The sequence below is a fragment of the Antechinus flavipes genome, chromosome 1 (assembly GCF_016432865.1).
Source record: "Antechinus flavipes isolate AdamAnt ecotype Samford, QLD, Australia chromosome 1, AdamAnt_v2, whole genome shotgun sequence".
Lineage (NCBI taxonomy): Eukaryota > Metazoa > Chordata > Mammalia > Dasyuromorphia > Dasyuridae > Antechinus > Antechinus flavipes.
In genome coordinates this window covers 512,058,088-512,078,234 of record NC_067398.1, presented here as the reverse complement: position 1 = coordinate 512,078,234, position 20,147 = coordinate 512,058,088, and the positions used below count along the sequence as shown (strand labels likewise).

The 20,147-nt window shown below is 32.5% G+C and overlaps 1 protein-coding gene across 4 annotated transcripts in view; it reads left to right on the top strand.

The window, feature by feature from the left end:
- CEP76 (centrosomal protein 76) overlaps positions 1 to 13,320 on the top strand; it is a 30,399-nt gene extending 17,079 nt beyond the window's left edge. For all 4 annotated transcript variants that reach the window (XM_051970493.1, XM_051970492.1, XM_051970491.1 and 1 more), the window contains exons 8-12: positions 1,987 to 2,175; positions 4,059 to 4,225; positions 5,741 to 6,074; positions 7,861 to 8,078; positions 10,672 to 13,320. In XM_051970493.1, the coding sequence (XP_051826453.1) occupies positions 1,987 to 2,175; positions 4,059 to 4,225; positions 5,741 to 6,074; positions 7,861 to 8,078; positions 10,672 to 10,810 (1,047 nt within the window). In that variant the 3' untranslated portion in view covers positions 10,811 to 13,320. The remainder of the gene's footprint in view (positions 1 to 1,986; positions 2,176 to 4,058; positions 4,226 to 5,740; positions 6,075 to 7,860; positions 8,079 to 10,671) is intronic.
- Positions 13,321 to 20,147: the final 6,827 nt, after the last annotated feature.

Genomic DNA, 20,147 nt, shown 5'->3' with positions numbered 1-20,147 from the left:
TTTAAAAGTTTTTAAGAACTTTCTTTCCAAAACTTTCAAAGCTATTTGTCAGAAACAAATCACCATTTTCTAAAGCAAATCCAATCATTAGAATTTAATGTACATGAAATAATAGGAGCAAATAAGGAATCTATCTTAGTGCCAATAGCTGTTTTTGTGTTAGTCATATAAGGGTATTAACATTATAAAAATCTTATAATCTTTATTGTATCTGGATATTGGAATTGTAGGCTTATTTTTTTTTTCTGATTTTGCTAAATTCACTCTAGTTATGTGTCTTGCCTGGACTTTTGCAATAGCCTCCTAATTGATTTTTCATTCTCCAATTTCTCCTGTAACAAGTTCGTCTTCCACACAGCATCAAATTGATATTCCTAAATTACAGGCCCGATGATGTTACTCCCCTGCTCAAGAAGCTACTTACTCCAGGGTAAAATATAAATTCCTTTGGCTTTTTAAAGCCCTTCACAATATGGCTCCAGTCTATTTCCCCAAATTATTGCATGTTATTTTCTTTCATAAGAATAGGGATAATGACTAATATGACACTAGATTTGTGATTTCATTGGTTTATGTAATCTCCTAGATTAGAAAACTCCTTTCACCAATATAGGTACCTTCTCTGCAGTGTGTATTATTAGAGAGTTGTCTAGGGTCCTAAGGTATTAAACAACTTGCTCAGGGTCACATAGCAAGAGACAGGACTTGAACCCAGATCTTCCTACTTTCAAGGCCAGCTCTCTATCCTTATGTCGTCTACATTCCAGCCAGACTGGTTTAGTTTCCAGCATTCCCTCTCCTATCTCCTTTGTGCAGGCAGAGTGTGCTTCCTCCTCACCCTGTTATAGAATCCATAGCTTTCTTCTAAACTCAGCTGGAGTACCATATCCAACAGCAAGCTGCTTCTGATCCCTCCAGTTGTGAGTGCTCTCTCTACAGAAATTACTTTGTATATAGTTTGTGTTTATTTTCTGTGTACAGGTTGTTTCAGTAATCAATAAACCTTTACTAAATGCATACGATGTGCCAGCTATTGTGCTATATGCTGGGGATCACTACCTTTAGGGAACTCACAGTCTAGTGGGGAAGATAATATGCAAACAACTATCTACAGTCAAGCTATATATAGATTAAACTGCACATGATCAATAAAAGTAATTGGAATGAAGAAGAATTAGGAAAAACTTGCTGTAGAAGTTGGGATTTTTAGCTGGGAGTAGAATCCAGAGAGGTAGGAGGGAGAGCATTCCAAGCCAAGAGGACCACCCTAGAAAATGCTAAGTCTGATGGGATGTCTTGTTTGAAGAAGACCAAGGTCAGGATCTCTGGTTTTTAAAGTACCTGAGGAGCTTAAAGGATAAGAATACTGAAGAGGTAGGAGAAAGCCATATTGTAATGCCACAGAGTTTATTCTATATTTGTTCCTGTAAATGAAGGAGGAGGGAAGAGATATGATCACACCTAAGTTTTGGGAAGATTGCTTTGACAGCTGGGTAGAAAGTGGACTGGGTGGGGAGAGATGTGCGTCATTACATCAGTCCAGGTGTAAGGGGACTCCCGACCTGCCCCCAGGATCCAGGATAGTGTTAGGAAAAAAATATTGTGAGAGGACTTGGCAACAAATCGTATATGAGGAGTTGAGAATGATAACTATGTTGTGAGCCTAGAGAACTGGCAGGGTAGCAGTACCCTCAGGAAGAGGGACGGGGTGCCCCCTTCCTCCCATAAGGATATAAACTCCTTGAGGGCAGGGGCTATTTCATATTTATCCTTATATTCCCTGTATCTTATATGATACCTGGCATATATAGTAGGTGGCTAATAAATGCTTATTGAATTAATGAATGGAGATCTATATAAATAGCATTAAAACTTTATTTTTAAAGAAATTTAAGTTTATTTTTCTCTTATTCTAGATAGCTTATTCTTTAAAAAAAAATGATAAAGTTCAATGGAAATTAATCATAAATGGTACCTTATTTTCAGGATGAAAATGGAATAAATAGACCTGTATGCTCTTATGTCAGACCCCTTCGAGCTGGACGGCTCCTGGATACTCCAAGGCAAGCAGCAAGATTTGTTAATGTCCTTGGTTATGAAAGAGCCTCTGTTATTGGAGGAGGAGGTAAACACGAACAGTGGTGCACTCTACTGGCCTTTCTCTGTAGAAACAAGGTATAGGATTATTACAGCAGTCGATTATAGTTACTCTGAACTTTTTATTTAAATTTTTACCCCTAAAATGTTTAGATAACAATCTAAACGTTAAATCATTCAAAATTCTAACCTATTACTTTTACCATTTGGGGAGGGGAGAACACATTGAAAAGTCAAAGAAGATAAATAATGACAAGACTGAATAATAAAAGCCAGTGAGTCACAAAAAATAGTTAAGAAAAAGTAAATCGTGATGGAATCCAGAATACAACCCTAGTTTCCTTATCCTACTTGTGCTCCGTTTGCTTGGCCAGTAAATTAAAAGGAATATTTGATAGTTTTAAAATTAAATGGGGAAAATTTAAATATACTGAAATTATAACATTTAAAAATTCAAAATTTTGAGTAATTTAAAATAATTTAGGGATATTGTTGGAGATTTTTCTAAAATATCTTTTAAAATAGTAATAGAAAATAGAGATATTTTCTAGGATTCACATTATTAAAATAATGTCAGTACAAAAAAAGAGATTTTTTTTCAGCACAATCTTATTTTGATTTAACCTCTGTTGGATAGAGATTATATATAGGGTATGTATTCACATTAACTGAAGTGAAAGACAATGTTCTGGTTTATTTTTCAAGTGAGATAATATGTGTAAAAGTGTTTGGAAAAATATATCTAATCAGTCATCTAAAATTTTAAATAAGTCTGTTTTGTTGCCCTTGTTGGGTTCTAGGAATGTCAAATGTTTATATTATTTATTTGTTTGTTTATTTTTTATATTATTTATTTAATATTTTAGAGAATCGTATGGTGGCTCCTTTTACAAAGCAGGAAATCATGTTCTCCTATACTTGTTTAATAAATTTAGTAATTTACCTATTTAGATCATCTCAGTGAGGATATGTATATAGGGAGAAAGTTTGAGATTTTATATTTGAAAAGAAATTTTAGAAATAAGTTTATAATTAAATGTCATTTAATTTATGTCATATTTAAGGTGACAGATAATGTCATAATAGTCAATTCTAGAACTAAAAATTTAAATGAAATATAGATGGAAACTTTAGGATAATCGTGATAGCATTTTATTACTTATAGAAGCCTATAGATAGATTGCCAGACACAAATTCTGCTATAAATTTAAGGTTCACCAAAAAAAAAAAATACAAAACAGAGATCTATAAGCTTCTTTGGCTTCTAACTAGTCAAAAACATCAGAGTCAAGATGATAAAATGCCTATGAAGTTAAAAGGTATCATTAGTTTTAGGGTCAGATACAAATTCTGCTATAAATTTAAGGTTCACCAAATATTTAATACCACAAAATATGATTTCTCTTAATGTGCAATTCTATTTTTACAGATAATATTTTGAACTTGGAATCCAAGGAAGTGGAAATTCTGAGTCCAATGTCAGAGATTATCTCACCTCTGATATGTCACTGAGCTTCATTTTCTATCAAATAAAAAAATTGTTGTTTTCCATTTTTTTCTATTTAATGCCCAAGGCATTCACTCTTTTGACAACTACTTTATTATCTAGGTGTTATAAGGGCACTTAACTTGAACCCTAATTTGATCTCTTTATCTATTTCAAGTAAGACTATAGGTCAAAAATAAAATTATTTCTTCAAAGTTATTACAATTGAGACTAAAAGGAAAGTTGGTAGTTTTTGATAGGTCTGTGACCCTTAAACTAAAACTAAAAACTTTTACTTTTTAACTTCATAGACATTTTATCACCTTGACTCTTAATATTTTTGACTCGTTAGAAGCCAATCTCAACATTTTTGACTGATTAGAAGCCAATTTCTGTTGTAGATCTTTGTTTTGTATTTTTTATGTTGCTAGAAAATAGTTAATAAATATTTGACTTCACTTTCTTCATTCCCTAGGGTGACTGTGAAGATCATGCTAACCTTTTATGTAGTCTTCTCCTTGGATATGGATTAGAAGCCTTTGTTTGTGTAGGGACAAAAGCTAAAGGAGTCCCTCATGCCTGGGTCATGACATGTGGGACTGATGGCACCATCACTTTTTGGGAAAGTTTAACAGGACATAGGTCAGTAAACTTAATTTTTAAAAATTCATTAGACAAAGATTACATTATTTTTAAGATAACTTCAGCATGTGATTTTAAATGTTTATAGTAGAGTAAGTTTAATTTTCTAGTCTTTATATGGCCATCTAAATATTTGAATTAAGGCAGCTATATAAATGAATAACAAGAAACTTTTGATATGTAAGTTTTTTTAAAATAGATTACCATCTCTTATTTAGATATACTAATAGGAAAATTAAATCAATTATTTGACAAATTGTTGTTATGAAAAAGTTTATTACCAGCTATTACTAAGATTGGACAGAAGTAGATTTTTAAGTTACAATATGGAAGTGTGATATAAAGAAGTTCATATGAAATTCAAATACCATGTTTATCTTTAGAAAGTTTTATATTCCAATTTTGAGGTGAACGATTTTAATTGGGGCAGTTGTATGACATAGTATATAGAGCTCCATGCCTGGGGTCAGGAAAATTGACCATTCCCGCGTCATTCACTTAATATCATTGTGACCCTGGGTAAGTCACTGAAACCTATTTGTTTCAATTTCCTCATCTATCAAATGAGCTGGAGAAGAAAATGAAAAATTATTCCAGTTATTCTTGGCAAAGAAAATCCCAAATGGGGTCACAAAGAGTCAGATGCAGCTGAAAAAACAACCAAAACAACAATTTTGATTTAATGGGTGCATCTATATAATAATGTTCTGCTGTGGAAGAAAGAGTACTTACCTTGAAATTGAGTTTTCACTTTAAATCTAGCTTCTGACTAAAGTCAAGCTACAATTTCTCTGAAGCTAAGTTTCTTCATATATAAAATAGGAATAATAATATTTCTAACAATAATAATAATAATTGTGCTAATACTTACCTCAGAAAATTTTAGTTATAAGTTTAAGTGCCATATAAATGTAAGCTATTTCTATATAGAAAAAGCAGTAGTCTTAGTTGTGCTTGATAATAGCTGCTTTATTTTAGTTCTACACTGTGTGCTTAGTTTAACTTGTATACTTAATAGAATTGGTTCAACATAGGCAACTTTCCTAAAAGGAGTTCTCTGAAAAGCAAAGAAAATAAAATGTATTGCCTGCATATGTATATATATATGTGTGTGTGTGTGTATATATATATATATATATATATATGGAAATGTATGTTTGTATATGTGACAGAATCCATATCTAGAAAAAATAACTGTAATTGTATCTATGTTTCATAATAATTCATATTTAGGTCTCTACATAGACTATTATGATACTTTCTTGATACATATTGTATGTTGGCCATAAATCGCAAAATACCTTAGTTCACTAGTTATCATCAAGTAAAGTAAGTGATTGAATTATGACAAGGTACAAGAAAGAAAAACAAGTCAGTGACCAGCACTGGGGAACAGTTCTATCCCCCAGTGATAGATGAATGTTTTTAGTTTAATTAGTTTTAGTGTTAAAATGGCATATCAGTAATTTTAAAACTCTTTAATGTAAAAAGGATGTTTTGCCTTTATACCTTCAGGTATATCCATAAGCCCATCAATCCTGATGATCCTCCAGCTGTTGAACAACCCAAACCACTCTACCCTTATCGAACTATAGGGTGTGTTTTCAATCATCAGATGTTTTTGGGAAACTGCCAGTCTTCTGACTCAGTAGAACTTTGTGTATTTGATCTGAATGATGAGTCCAAATGGAAACCCATGAGTGAAGAAGCAATCAAATCAGTTTGTGCTCCTGGTGCCACAACTTCTCTTCCTCCCTTTCCCCCTCTTTGTGCTTCAGTGATTGATTCTTCAGTAACAAGTAATGAAATTGAGATGCAACTGAGATTGCTGGTATCAGAACACAGACAGGTAACTATTTTTATAACTTAAGTATCAATTTTTTTTTTATTATACCTTTTTATTTACAAGTTATATACATGGGTAAGTTTACAGCATTGACAATTGCAAAACTTTTTGTTCCAATTTTTCCCCTCCTCTCCACCCCTTCTCCCAGATGGCAAGTTAATCAATACATGTTAAATATGTTAAAGTATAAATTAAATACAAAATAAGTATACATGTCCATACAGTTATTTTGTTACACACGAAAAGTCAGACTTAGAAATAAGGTAAAAATAACCCGAGAAGGAAATCAAAAATGCAAGCGGACAAAAACAGAGGGATTAGAAATGCTATGTAGTGGTTCACACTCATTTCCCAGAGTTCTTTCGCTGGGTATAGCTGGTTCAATTCATTGCTGATCCATTGGAACTGATTTGATTCATCTCATTGCTGAAGATGGCCAGGTCCATCAGAATTGATCATCATATAGTATTGTTGTTGAAGTATATAATGATTTCCTGGTCCTGCTCATTTCACTCAGCAACAGTTCGTGTAAGTCTCTCCAGGCCTTTCTGAAATCATCCTGTTGGTCATTTCTTACAGAACAATAATATTCCATAATATTCATATATCACAATTTATTCAGCCATTCTCCAATTGATGGCATCCACTCAGTTTCCAGTTTCTGGCCACAACAAAGAGAGCTGCCACAAACATTTTGGCACATACAGATCCCTTTCCCTTCTTTAAGATCTCTTTGGGATATAAGCCCAGTAGAAACACTGCTGGATCAAAGGATATGCACAGTTTGATAACTTTTTGAGCATAGTTCCAAATTGCTCTCCAGAGTGGCTGGATGTATTCACAATTCCACCAACAATGTATCAGTGTCCCTGTTTTCTCAAATCTCTTCCAACATTCCACATTATCTTTCCCTGTCATTCTAGCCAATCTGACAGGTGTGTAGTGGCATCTCAGAGTTGTCTTAATTTGCATTTCTCTGATTAATAATGACTTGGAGCATCTTTTCATATGGTTAGAAATAGTTTCAATTTCATCATCTGAGAATTGTCTGTTTATATCCTTTGACCATTTATCAAGTGGAGAATGACTTGAAGTATCAAATTTTTTATTTTTTTTATTTTATTATTATTTTTTAATAACTTTTTATTGACAGAATCCATGCCAGGGTAATTTTTTACAGCATTATCCCTTGCACTCACTTCTGTTCCGATTTTTCCCCTCCCCCAGATGGCAAGCAGTCCTTTACATGTTGAATAGGTTACAATATATCCTAGATACAATATATGTGTGCAGAACCTAACAGTTTTCTTATTGCACCAGGAGAATTGGATTCAGAAGGTATAAATAACCCAGGAAGAAAAACAAAAATGCAAGCAGTTTATATTCATTTCCCAGTGTTCTTTCTTTGGGTGTAGCTGCTTCTGTCCATCTTTGATCAATTGAAACTGAATTAGTTCTCTTTATTGAAGAGATCCACTTCCATCAGAATACATCCTCAAACGGTATTGTTGTTGAGGTATATAATGATCTCCTGGGTCTGCTCATTTCAAAGTATCAAATTTTTAAAAAGCAACTGTTCACAAACAAAAAAATTGACACTTTTTTTTTTTTTAAGCGATTTTGTAGTCAGGTAGAAATTTTTTAAAAATTTTAAAAATAAGTTGAAATTTACTATGCTTGCCTTTTGCATATAAAAAGCTATAATAAAAAATAAAATTTTAAAAAAAGGAGGGATGGAGGTAGGGAGGAAGAGAAAGATAAGTTCTTTATGGTTTACTTTCTGTTACAGGATCTTGGCCTTACTACAATTTGGGAAGACCAGCTCTCCTATCTTTTGTCACCAGCTTTGGCATCTTATGAATTTGAACGTACAACTAGCATATCTGCAGGAAATGAAGAATTTCAAGATGCCATACGGAGAGCTGTACCTGATGGTCATACATTTAAAGGGTTCCCTATACATTTTGTATATAGAAATGCAAGACGAGCATTTGCCACATGTCTCCGGTAGGATTTTCATAGAATGAGACCTTTAGATTGAGAATAGATTATAGAGAACATTTAGCCCACACCTTTTTTTTTTGGTCCTTCATTCTTGAAGAGGACCATGACATCGGGGAGGTGCTAATGAATTGCATGACACGCAAATGAATTGGGTTTGAGGGAGAGTGGGCTGTGCAAGCTAATCAGCCTCACTTTCTCTCTAGAACCAACTGGGTCCCATGACCAGATAATGGATCTGGACTACTGGAGATGGTCCTGGATGCAATGGGAGACCTTGGCCTTTTTAAGCTAAGATCTTTAACAGTCTCACTTTGAGTGAGACAAACACCCATTCATAGATCTAAGTAATAAAAAAGTTAGGAAAGAATGGACTTTTTTACCTAGTCAGATAAACATGAAGGGAATTCCCTCCAGGTTTCTGACCAAAATAGCAATAATTATTATTTACATTCACTCTGAGGCAATCAGGGCTGAAACAAAGACCAAGTGGGCTTGACCTGGGATCTTTTGTTGGCCAATCAGTGAGAATTATAGTGATTTGCATTTAAGACATAGTCCTTAAGGAGGAAATTTAATTCATGCACCCCAAGATAATGAGGATAGGAGGAAAAAAGGAAGGTGGGTATGCAATTAGTTGTGTTGCCCATTCTTAGTGGGACAGCTCCTACTCACAGAGGTTGTTGTTTGTCCTTTGTTCTTGAAGAGGACCACAACATTAGGGAAGTGATGCCGTGACATGCAAATGAACTGGGTTTGAGGGAGGCCTGTGTAAGGTCAGGCCAACTTCACCTTCTCTTCTAGAACCATCTGGGTTCAGCAGCTTGAGTTATGTGTTGAGGGAAGAGAAGGATTATATGAAATTGAGAAGAGGAAGGAGGGCATTTCAGGGATTCAGGGTGTACAGGTGTGGAGGTAGGAGACCAGGGATAGAATGTTGTCTGTGAGGAATGAAAAGAGAAAGCCTGTCTGGTTAGGTTATAGAATGCAGAAGAGGAAGGAACATCCATTGAGGCTAAAGTGACAGATGGGATCAATTTATAAAGGGATTTAAAGGCTAAATCAAGGAGTTTATACTTTATTCCACAGGCCCTACTGAGCCACTGGAATAATTTCGTTTCGGAGAATGACACTATTAGATTAGTGTTTAAGGAAAAAACTTTTTTCAACAGCATGTAGAAGACTGGAATAGAAGGAAAATTGAAGCAGGAAGACCATTCAGCAGGCAAAGGCAAGAAGTGATGATTAAAAAAGAGTCTGAATGATTTAGCTTTTCTCAGCAATACATTGATTTAAAACAGTTCTGAAAGACTTGTGATGAAAAATGTTATCTACCTCCAGAGAAAGAAATAAGTCTTTTTTTTTTTTTGAATAGTTCTTTTTTTTTTTTCCTTGCTTAGGCATTTGAGATTAGTGATTTGCCTACGGTCACACAGCTAGGAAGTATTAAGTGTCTGAGGCAGGATTTGAACTTAGGTCCTCCTGACTTCAAAGCCGGTACTCTATCCACCGTGCCATCTAGCTGCCCCAGAACTGAGAGTCTTAATGTAGATTAACATATCACTTTTTTTAAACCTTCTTTATTATTATTCATTTTTTGGGTCTGTGACTGATATGAAAATGTTTTATATCAAATTGCTTGCTTTCTCAAGGATTGGGAAAGGGAAAGAGGAAGAAAGAGAATTTGGAATTTGATTTTTTTTTAAATGAAAAACATTTTTGTTTACATGTAATTGAGAAAAAAACAAAATTAAATGCAAGACAGAGAGATGAGGCAGGAGGGGGGCGATAAATAAGGTCTTGAACTACTGGTAGCTATGTGGGTAGAAAGAAAGGCTCTTGTGACAAATGTTGTAGAAGTAAGATTTGGTAAATGATTGGATATATGAAGCAAAGATAATGGAAAGGTCATGAACCAGGGAGACTGGAAAGGTAATGGTGTCTGAAAAAAATAGTTCAGGTTGAAAGACGGGTATTTTTTTTGGTGAAAGATCATTGATTCCATTTTGGACATATTGAGTTTCAAATGTCTGTGAAACATTCAATTTGAAATGTTTGAGATTGAAACTCAAGGAAGAGATATATAAATCTCTGAAACTGGATATATATAAATCAATGAGTCATCCACATAGACATGATATAGGATTTTATATGAGATTGCCAAGAGAATGTGGAAGGAAAAGAAATGAGGACCTAGAATAGGACTTTGTTACATGTATAATGAGTGTGATATGAATGGACCAGCAAAGAGTACTGAGAAGAAATAAGTGAAAAGATAGAAAACCAGGAGAGAATAGTGTTTTACGAAATTCTAGGTGGAGAGAGTGGTGAATAGTATCAAATCTACAGATAAATTGAAAGGGCTTAAGCCTGAGAAAAGAACATCAGATTAGGCATTTAAGGCAGACATTTGACCACAAATATGGTAGTGAGGATATTTGGCTTCATTAACAACTAAGCATATCTCTTAGCATAATATTTAAGACAATCAGGGATCTACAAATGTTTTTAAGAATTCCTATTTTAATAAATGTAGTGGGATTTATTTTTCTTGAGTATTTAACTTTGGTATTAGCATTTTTATTTTGTCTCTGTACAGGTCTCCTTTCTGTGAAGAAATCATCTGTTGCCGAGGTGACCAAGTGCGACTGGCTGTCCGTGTTCGAGTATTTACCTACCCTGAATCTGCTTGTGCTGTTTGGATCATGTTTGCTTGTAAATATCGATCTGTGCTATGAGAAGAATCAATCTTGTTTTCTTTTGATAGAAACTTGACATTATACATCATTAGCCATTCACAGGTGCTTTCTTGTAAAAATCATTATCTGGCTTATATATCACAATTTCAGTTTTGTATATAAACTTAACTAATAATGTTTGCAAATATTGGTGTGTGTATTTAAAAATTAAGGATAAAAGACTTGTGAAAACTTGTGTGGGTGTAATATAAATTAAGTGTGTATTTTATTTTAATAAATGCCATATTGTCTACAGATATTCAGTAATATAAATATAATATTTTTCAGTTTTCTGAAGTTCATAATTACTCATCCAAAAGGTATGTCTCTAAGGGTATAAGTTGTGATAAGATCAGTAGAGCTACTAAATTTTACAAATAAAATTATTTAAATTTTGTGCAGGCAAAAATAACATGTTAATATTACAACAGCAATATAGCCGAAAACAGGTAGGAAAAGTAGATTTTGATAGATTACTACAGGGTCAGCTAACCAATGGTTCTTTAGTGTTTGATTATCTTAAAGATGCTTTGAAGGAAGTGTGAAGGAAAACGATCAATAAAGCCAACATTCTTAACAAATAAAACAAAAATACTGCATAAAACAGTTGAATTATGTAAATGTCAAATTTACTTAAATGGATTAGGTATTAATTGGAGGGAAGAGAGAAGGGAATCTTTATCAAAGACACTGATCAATTCTAGTTTCTATGGCATTTCGTTAGGTTGGCCAGTCCCATATATATTAACCTCAACAAAATTCATAGTTCATCAGTACTTGGATGAGCTCAATGATTCTCACCCTATTAGCTCATTTCCTTCCCAGCTATAAACCTGTGACAGGACATGATAATTTTTTTTTTGAGACCTAGACTGAGTTTAATCACAAAATCATTTGTGAGCATGTGAAAATGAGTATAAGCATGATAGATTTAAAACATACATTAATTATAATCTTCAGGGAGTGCTATTTTACCACCAATGATAATACTACACTACATTTTACATTTTTCAAAGTATTTTCACATGTTATTTCATTTGATCCTTAAAATAATAATATTTGTTTATGCAAGACAAATATTATTTCCCTTCACTTAAATGGATGACAAAGTTAGGACTTTCTTTTAATAGAGAGTAAACTCAAGGTAATCTGTAATTAATCAAGGTAATCTGTAAATTACAGAAATCACACTAGAATCCTGATCTTCTGACTCCTAATCCAAGTTATTATACCTTGTTACTCTCAGATAATCATGATCAAGGGAGGCACTTGAGAGGGTGTGTGTATCTTTTTTTTTTTTTTAAATAGAATCAATAAGAATTTGAATGGTGCAAATGATGGGTTTGACTCTTCTTGCTTGAACACAGCATTCATTGTCCCGAACACAATTCTATTCATATTTTAATTTCATATTTTAAGCATTATGTACACTTAATGATTCATTTGAACAGAGGAAAAAGTAAGGCAAGGCTATAAAGTTTTCAAAGATGTCTGTTACTGGGGAAGTGGTACCATTAAGCTTTTCAGGTATATAGTCATTGTAAAATTATCTGGATATTTTTACAAAATTCATCAGAACATATGTAATATTGAAGGTTCTTTAATAATTGAAAGGAATTAGATTTTTTCAAACAAAAGGAAAATTGCATTTACTTTTCCTCATTTCTATAATTTCTGACTTTCTACCTACCTCTAGAGATTAATGATTTAAGTTTTTAAAGCAATAAAAACTTAGAATTATCTTATATTCTAAAATAAGCTTTTGGTTTTATTTTTAATTATAAGAATCATGACTTAATTTGTGCTTTTTAAAAAATGAAGCTTGAAAATATCTCACTGTCTTTTGCACCATTTTTACTGAAAAATTAAATTGAATGTTATTTATGAGAATTATGAATTGCAATTTTAGTAAAATGGGATTTAAGAAATTTCTACTATATTATCCATATGTGACAATTAATCTAAGAATAGAAGTGTTAAATGAAAATTGCCTATTTGCTTCACACTGAAGTCATAACAATCAAAAGATTTGTGCACAAATTTTGAAACAACTTAATGTTATCCAGTTACCACTAGTGCATGCTATCATACTAACATACTGATGCTATCATACTAATTTAAGCATGTGATGTTTAAAATTAGGTCTGCAATTTAAATTCCAGCTTAAGATATAAAAATGAATTTGGTTTTCAGTGCACTAGAATAGAATGTTAAATGAATGCTTAAGTGATTACTATTCATTGCAAAAGCTTATTTGCTTAAAACATTGTACCAAAGCATTTCTCATTCCCAACATCATTTCTGCTCTAATTCTGACTGGTCCTTTTTCTTTTTAAAAATTAAAGATAAACTCATCTATTGTTCTGATAAAATTGTTCTTCTATTAGTCAAAATATTTTTCTAATGCAATGTCTAGTAGTATTTTCCCTTGGATGATCAATGTTATTTTTTTAAAGTATGTAGGTATATCACTACATCTGTACATATACATATGTAATAAATACTTTTAAGGGGAAAAAATCAGGGAATTAGATTTTTCTTATCATTCTATCTTTAAATCGAGCCAAAAAAAAAATAAATTCTTGTTTAAAATTGTTGAAAAGTGTTCTAAAATAGAGAATAAACCACCAAATAATTCTATTCAGGAGACATTAAATTCTTACTATATTTAAGGTATTCAAAATATTTGGGGGTTTTTTCATATTATAAATGTTCTGTCATAAAAATGATAAACTATTTAATCTAGGAATGTTCAGAAGTATGCAAATTGTATTCTCTTTCAACTAAAGCTGCCCTTGAGAGAAGTAAAGGATTGTAGACTTTATATTTGACCTTTACATTTGAAAAGAACATTGCTGATGGGATTATTCTTTGCCAAACTTCCCACCATCTGTAGGAGTTAAATATGAGTTGTTTATACTGATTGCTTGCACTGACTCATTTACACTCCTTGCTTTTACTCTGTCCCTTTGCTAAGCAAGAAAAGTAGCTGAAGATTAACCTGTAATCTGTATTTTGCTGACAGATTTTTCTGTGTGCCTTTTATCATATCCAAGCACTTCTTAGACCCAAAATGAATAGGGAAGATTCTATTTCTAACAATCACTTATCATTATCATTGTAAATAACAACATCATTGTTTGCTATCAGACATATTTGTAAAATATCTTAAGGTCATTCCCCAAAAGCTAAATGAATTTTAAATCTTAAAAAATAGATATATTTTTTGCAGTTTCAGCACATTTTAAAATTATAAGCTTAATGTTAACCATTAGTGAAACAAATTAAACTTGATTGACAACTATTTAAATAAATGAATTATTACATGGATAAAATGCTGGTAACTTGTTAGTCACTCCTGTGGAAGCTTCATTTTTTGACAATTCTTACCTTTTTTGACTATTCTTACTGAATTTCTTTTTAAATGGTTGTAGTTGATGGTTCCTCTGTTCTTCGAGTTCAGCTTTTTAAAAATTTACTTTATCTCAGATTTCTTTACAATCCTTATACTTATTGTAATTTAGTTATACTATTTCTGTGATTATTGATATACCAGAGTTGTGTGACCATTCTGCTATTGTTGGATTATGGGTCATTTGCCATTTTTTAAACAATAGTAATAATGTTGCTATAAATATCTTTGGGTAAATTACACTTATTTTTCTTTTTGATAAAATTCTCAGGCTATATTCCCAGGAATTCCTATTAATCAAAATATTTTTCTAATTTGATATCTAGTAACATATTCCCTTTGATAACCACTAAATCATTTTAAAAGTATGTGTGTAAATATATATGTATATGTATATATGTATATATACTTATACATTTGTATACATATACATATGTGACAAATACTTTTCATCTACAGGGAAAAGAAATCAGGGAATTCCCAATAATGTTGATGGAATCACTGAGTTAGTTTTGTAATTTTTGCTGCATCTTGGCAAAATTGCTTTCCAGAAAGGTTCATCTAGCTTAGAAACTCTATCAGGAATGAATGAATGTACCTTTTTCACTATAGTCTATCAACATTTCATTTAATAATGTTTATCAGTTTGAGTAATGTGAAAATGAAACTTCCATGTTTCTTGAATTTGCAATTTTTTTAATTGTTGGTGAGACTGAGCATTTTTTCAAGTGATCGCTCACAGTTTGTTTCTTTTTTCTGTAAGTTCTTTATATCCTTTGACCATTTATTTATTAGAAACTGTTGTCTCTGAATAATAGATATCAAGTTTTTAATTTATCATTTGCTGTGTTTTTTCCCAAATTGTTATTTTTTATTATTGTTGCCACATGTTTTTCAGAATGCATATTTTGTGTTTGAGATGAAAGAGAAGTGTCTAAGCTTCAAGAGAGGTCTTAACATTATTTATGCTGTACTTTTGTTATATTAAATATTGCACAAAACAAGAAAATTGAACCTTCTAACTTTATTTGAGATTTGGATATGATATAAAGTAAATTGGCTTGTATTTATTTAAATCTGTCCTTAGTGTCGAAAGATTTATATTGCTAAGTAAAAAGATTGTCACTTTCTGACATAAAGATTTTGTTAATTAATTTTAAAATGTGTAGCTCATGATATTTATTATTAATGATAAAAGAAGTGTTAATTACTTGGGTTCTAAAGAATTTTGAGCTTTGTAAAGTTTATACACATTATTATTTTCCCTAGAACCTCTAGATATTTATGACATCACTCTCATTGCTTATTTAGTACTTATATTCTAGCAGACATTTTCTAATGGTTGTAGAACCACTTTTCTTAAAACTAAAGATCTTATGCTAGTACTTGCAGTCTAATTACTGTCATATTATGTAACTTTCATCTGTACTATTAATCATCAATGGTGGTAGCATTAACAAGGAGTGGAGTATTGCCAAAAAAAAAAAAAAAATATGCCACCAAGCACATTTCCATAACACTGTACCCCTAAACAAAGTTTCTGAGATTGGATCACTGTGATTCTTTGTCCTGTTAAGGGAATAATTTATTTCACAGTCCCCCAATCAAATGCTACATCATGTTTCCTACTGCTATGATTTAATTAGAACTACTTCTGAGGGAATTTCCCTATCTATTTTACCCTCAACTTGTCTCATTACTCTGCCATTCAAATAAGATAAAATTATACATAATTGCCAAAAAGAACCAGCATAGGAATATGTGAATGTTTTGGAAAGGAAAGTTGGAGAGCTGGAAAATAAGTACTGATATGAAGAAATGAAGATATCTAGAAAGTAGTTCACTTGCTTATTTGCAGAAAGGCTCCAATCAAGACTGACTTTGGCAGGCCATCTGTATCCGATATCATCTTAACCATATTCAATTTGAAATTAATCTCCAAATAAGTTATTTTCACCTCTTTCATAAATTTGGTGTTAATGACCTGCTTTTACTTTATCTTCATAATATCTTTTCCTTGCTTGAATATGGAAGACCTATGAGAGCAGAAGAGGTTTTAAACATATTGCTTGAACATACCATTCACTTTTTTTTTTTTAATAATGTGACTTAGTCATAATAAATGAACTATGACTGCATCTTGAAAAACAACCTCCAAAGGGCAGCTGGGTTGTGCAGTGGATAGAGCACTAGCCCTGAAGTCAGGAGCTGAGTTCAAATCCAGCCTCAGACACTTAAAGTTTCCTAGCTATGTGACCTTGGGCAAGTCACTTAACCCCAACTGCCTCAGCAAAAAAGAAAGACTACCCCACAAACCTCCACATCTTGCAGCATATTAATAAGTAATCTTATTTTCTTAACTTTGATATGGCAAATTATATTTAGAAAATATCCCCTAATAAGTCAAGTTTTGGTAACATGATGAGCTATCCCAGAGAAGAGTGCATGTGTATTTAATTGATTGATAGTACCTAAATGTCAATCTATTATGAGCCCCTAATGGCATAACAAAAGACTGATATTAACCTTGAACAGTTTCATAAATGGATTGGGTGAAGATAGGGCTTATCAGCTTTGTGGAAATATAGCAATTTTTTAAATGGTGAAGGATTTAAAGAGATGTTGGCAGTCTGAAATGTTTAGCTAAATCATCAGATATTTAATCATGATATATGTAATCTGTACTTAATTAAGCAATTGCAAAAATATAAGATTATCTTAAATATTTTGGAGAAAATGATCTTTCAGAGACAATTCTGGTAAGGGGGACATTTTGTTTGGGGGGGAGATTATTATCATTTTTATTAAATTTCCAAATTCTTCCAGCTTCTCCCCTACCTATTGAGAAGATAAGCAAGATTTTACACGTGATGTCATGCAAAACATTTCCATATTAGCCATGTTGATTACTCCCCCATCCCATCCACCCCTAAAAAAAAGAAAAATATATGAAAAAAATTAGGCTTCAATTAGCATTTATTCAATTCTCTTTATGAAGATAGCTTTTTTTTTTTTTAATGAGTCCTTTGGAGTTCTCTTGGATCATATTGGACTGATAGGAGGTATGTATTTTTTTTTAATAACTTTTTATTGATAGAACTCATGCCAGGGTAATTTTTTTACAACATTATCCCTTGCATTCACTTCTGTTCCGATTTTTCCCCTCTCTCCCTCCACCCCCTCCCCTAGATGGCAAGCAATCCTTTACATGTTGAATAGGTTACAGTATATCCTGGATAGAATATACGTGTGCAGAACCGAACAGTTTTCTTGTTGCACAGGGAGAATTGAATTCAGAAGGTATAAATAATCCGGGAAGAAAAACAAGAATGCAAGTAGTTTATATATTCATCTCCCAGTGTTCTTTCTTTGGGTGTATCTGCTTTCGTCCATCTTTGATCAATTGAAACTGTATTAGCTCTCTCTATTGAAGAGATCCACTTCCATCAGAATACATCCGCAAACAGTATCATTGTTGAGGTATATAATGATCTCCTGGTTCTGCTCATTTCACTTAGCATCAGTTCATGTAAGTCTCTCCAAGCCTCTCTGTATTCATCCTGCTGGTCATTCCTTACAGAACAATAATATTGCATAACGTTCATATACCACAATTTACTCAACCATTCTCCAATTGATGGGCATCCATTCATTTTCCAGTTTCTAGCCATTACAAACAGAGCTGCCACAAACATTTTGGCACATACAGGTCCCTTTCCTTTCTTTAGTATCTCTTTGGGGTATAAGCCTAATAGAAACACTGCTGGATCAAAGGATATGCACAGTTTGATAACTTTTTGAGCATAGTTCCAAATTGCTCTCCAGAATGGCTGGATGTGTTCACAATTCCACCAACAATGTATCAGTGTCCCTGTTTTCCCACATCCCCTCCAACATTCCACATTATCTTTCCCTGTCACTCTAGCCAATCTGACAGGTGTGTAGTGGTATCTCAGAGTTGTCTTAATTTGCATTTCTCTGATTAATAATGATTTGGAGCATATTTTCACATGGTTATAAATAGTTTCAATTTCTTCGTCTGAGAATTGTCTGTTTATATCCTTTGACCATTTATCAATTGGAGAATAGTTTGATATAGAGTCAATTCTCTATATATTTTGGAAATGAGGCCTTTATCAGAAGGAGGTATGTATTTCAAAGTGATCATTTATCTTCCAATATTAAGTACCATATGCAGAAGATAAAAAGATAATTCTTTGTCCTCATGGAGTTTACAATCTTATAATAACAGTGCTTTAAAGTTTATATAGTTTTTTGACAGTAACAGATGACAGACATGATGAATACTGCCTAATTTAATATCGGCTTCAATTAAGCATTTTTCCAAAAAATAAATTTGAAGTTTGACTAAATTATGTGTTTTAATGTACATGGGATTGTTAAATGCTTTATTTGTTATTGGGGATAGTGAAGTATTATAGATTTGGAGGCAACAATTTTTTTTTTTGGGGGGGGGAAGATTCACTCAGGTGAAAGTAGTACCTCTTTGAGCTGCACCTATGCAGTAGGTTTTGTTTTTTTTCCCCAGTAGCGCTCAGCCAACCTATTTAGACTATGAAACATGTAGAGGCTGATAAAAATTGTAAGCAAACAAGCTGTAATACCTTTTCAATGATACTATAAAAAGGAAACACCTACTAAATCTGGATATGTCCCCAAAAACGATATGAGTCAATCTTTAAAGGATTTTCAAAACTGTAAAAAATGCTTTTTTGAATTGTTTTGGATAAGTATTTCAGCATCAGAAAAATAACACAAATAGATGAAGCCTCAAGGTTACAAAACAAATCAGTCAATAAACATTACTCACCTATATTATATGCCAGGCTCTATCTTAAACTGTGGAGATCCAAAAAGAGACAAAATACAAAGAAACAGTCCCTGCCCTAAAGTAGCTCATAATCTGAGGGAAATAAGCAAACAAAATGAAAAGGGAGAACTTTCCACCAATGAAGAGGAAATTAAGCAATAATTAAGAGTTATTTCACCCAACTTTATGCCAATAAATTAGATAAACTGATTAAAATGGATGACTACCTTCAAAAATATAAACTGCCCAGATTAACAGAGGAGGAAGTAGTCCCATTTCAGAAAAATAAAACAAGCTACCAGATGGATTTACAAGTAAATTCTACCAAACATTTAGAAAACATTAACTCCAATGTTATATAAACTATTTGAAAAAATAGGGAATGAAGGATTCCTGCCAAATTCCTTTTATGACACAGACATGGTACTGATAACTAAACCGTTAGGTTGAAAACAGAGAAAGAAAATTATAGACCAATCTCCCTAATGAATATTGATGCAAAAATCTTAAATAAAATATTAACAAAAAGATTACAGGAAATCATCCCCAGGATAATACACCATGACCAAGTAGGATTTATACCAGGAATGCAGGGCTGGGTCAATATTAGAAAAACTATTAGCGTAATTGACTATATCAATAACCAAGTTAACAAAAATCATATGATCATCTCTGTAGGTGTAGAAAAAGCATTTGATAAAACCAAACATCCATTCCTATTAAAAACACTTGAGAGTATAGGAATAAATAGGCTTTTCCTTAAAATAGTAGCATCTATTTAAAACTATCAGTAAGTATATGTAATGGGGATAAACTGGAACCATTCCCAATAAGATCAGGCATGAAACAAGATTACCATTACTATTCAATATGATATTAGGAATTCTAGCTTCAGCAATAAAAGTTGAGAAAGATATTAAAGGAATTAAAGTAGGTAATAAGGAAACCAAATTATCACTCTTTGTAGATGATATGATAGTATACTTAAAGAACCCCAAAGATTCTACTAAAAAGCTATTAGAAATAATCCACAACTTTAGCAAAGTTGCAGAGTACAAAATAAACACACATAAATCAGCATTCTTATACAACAA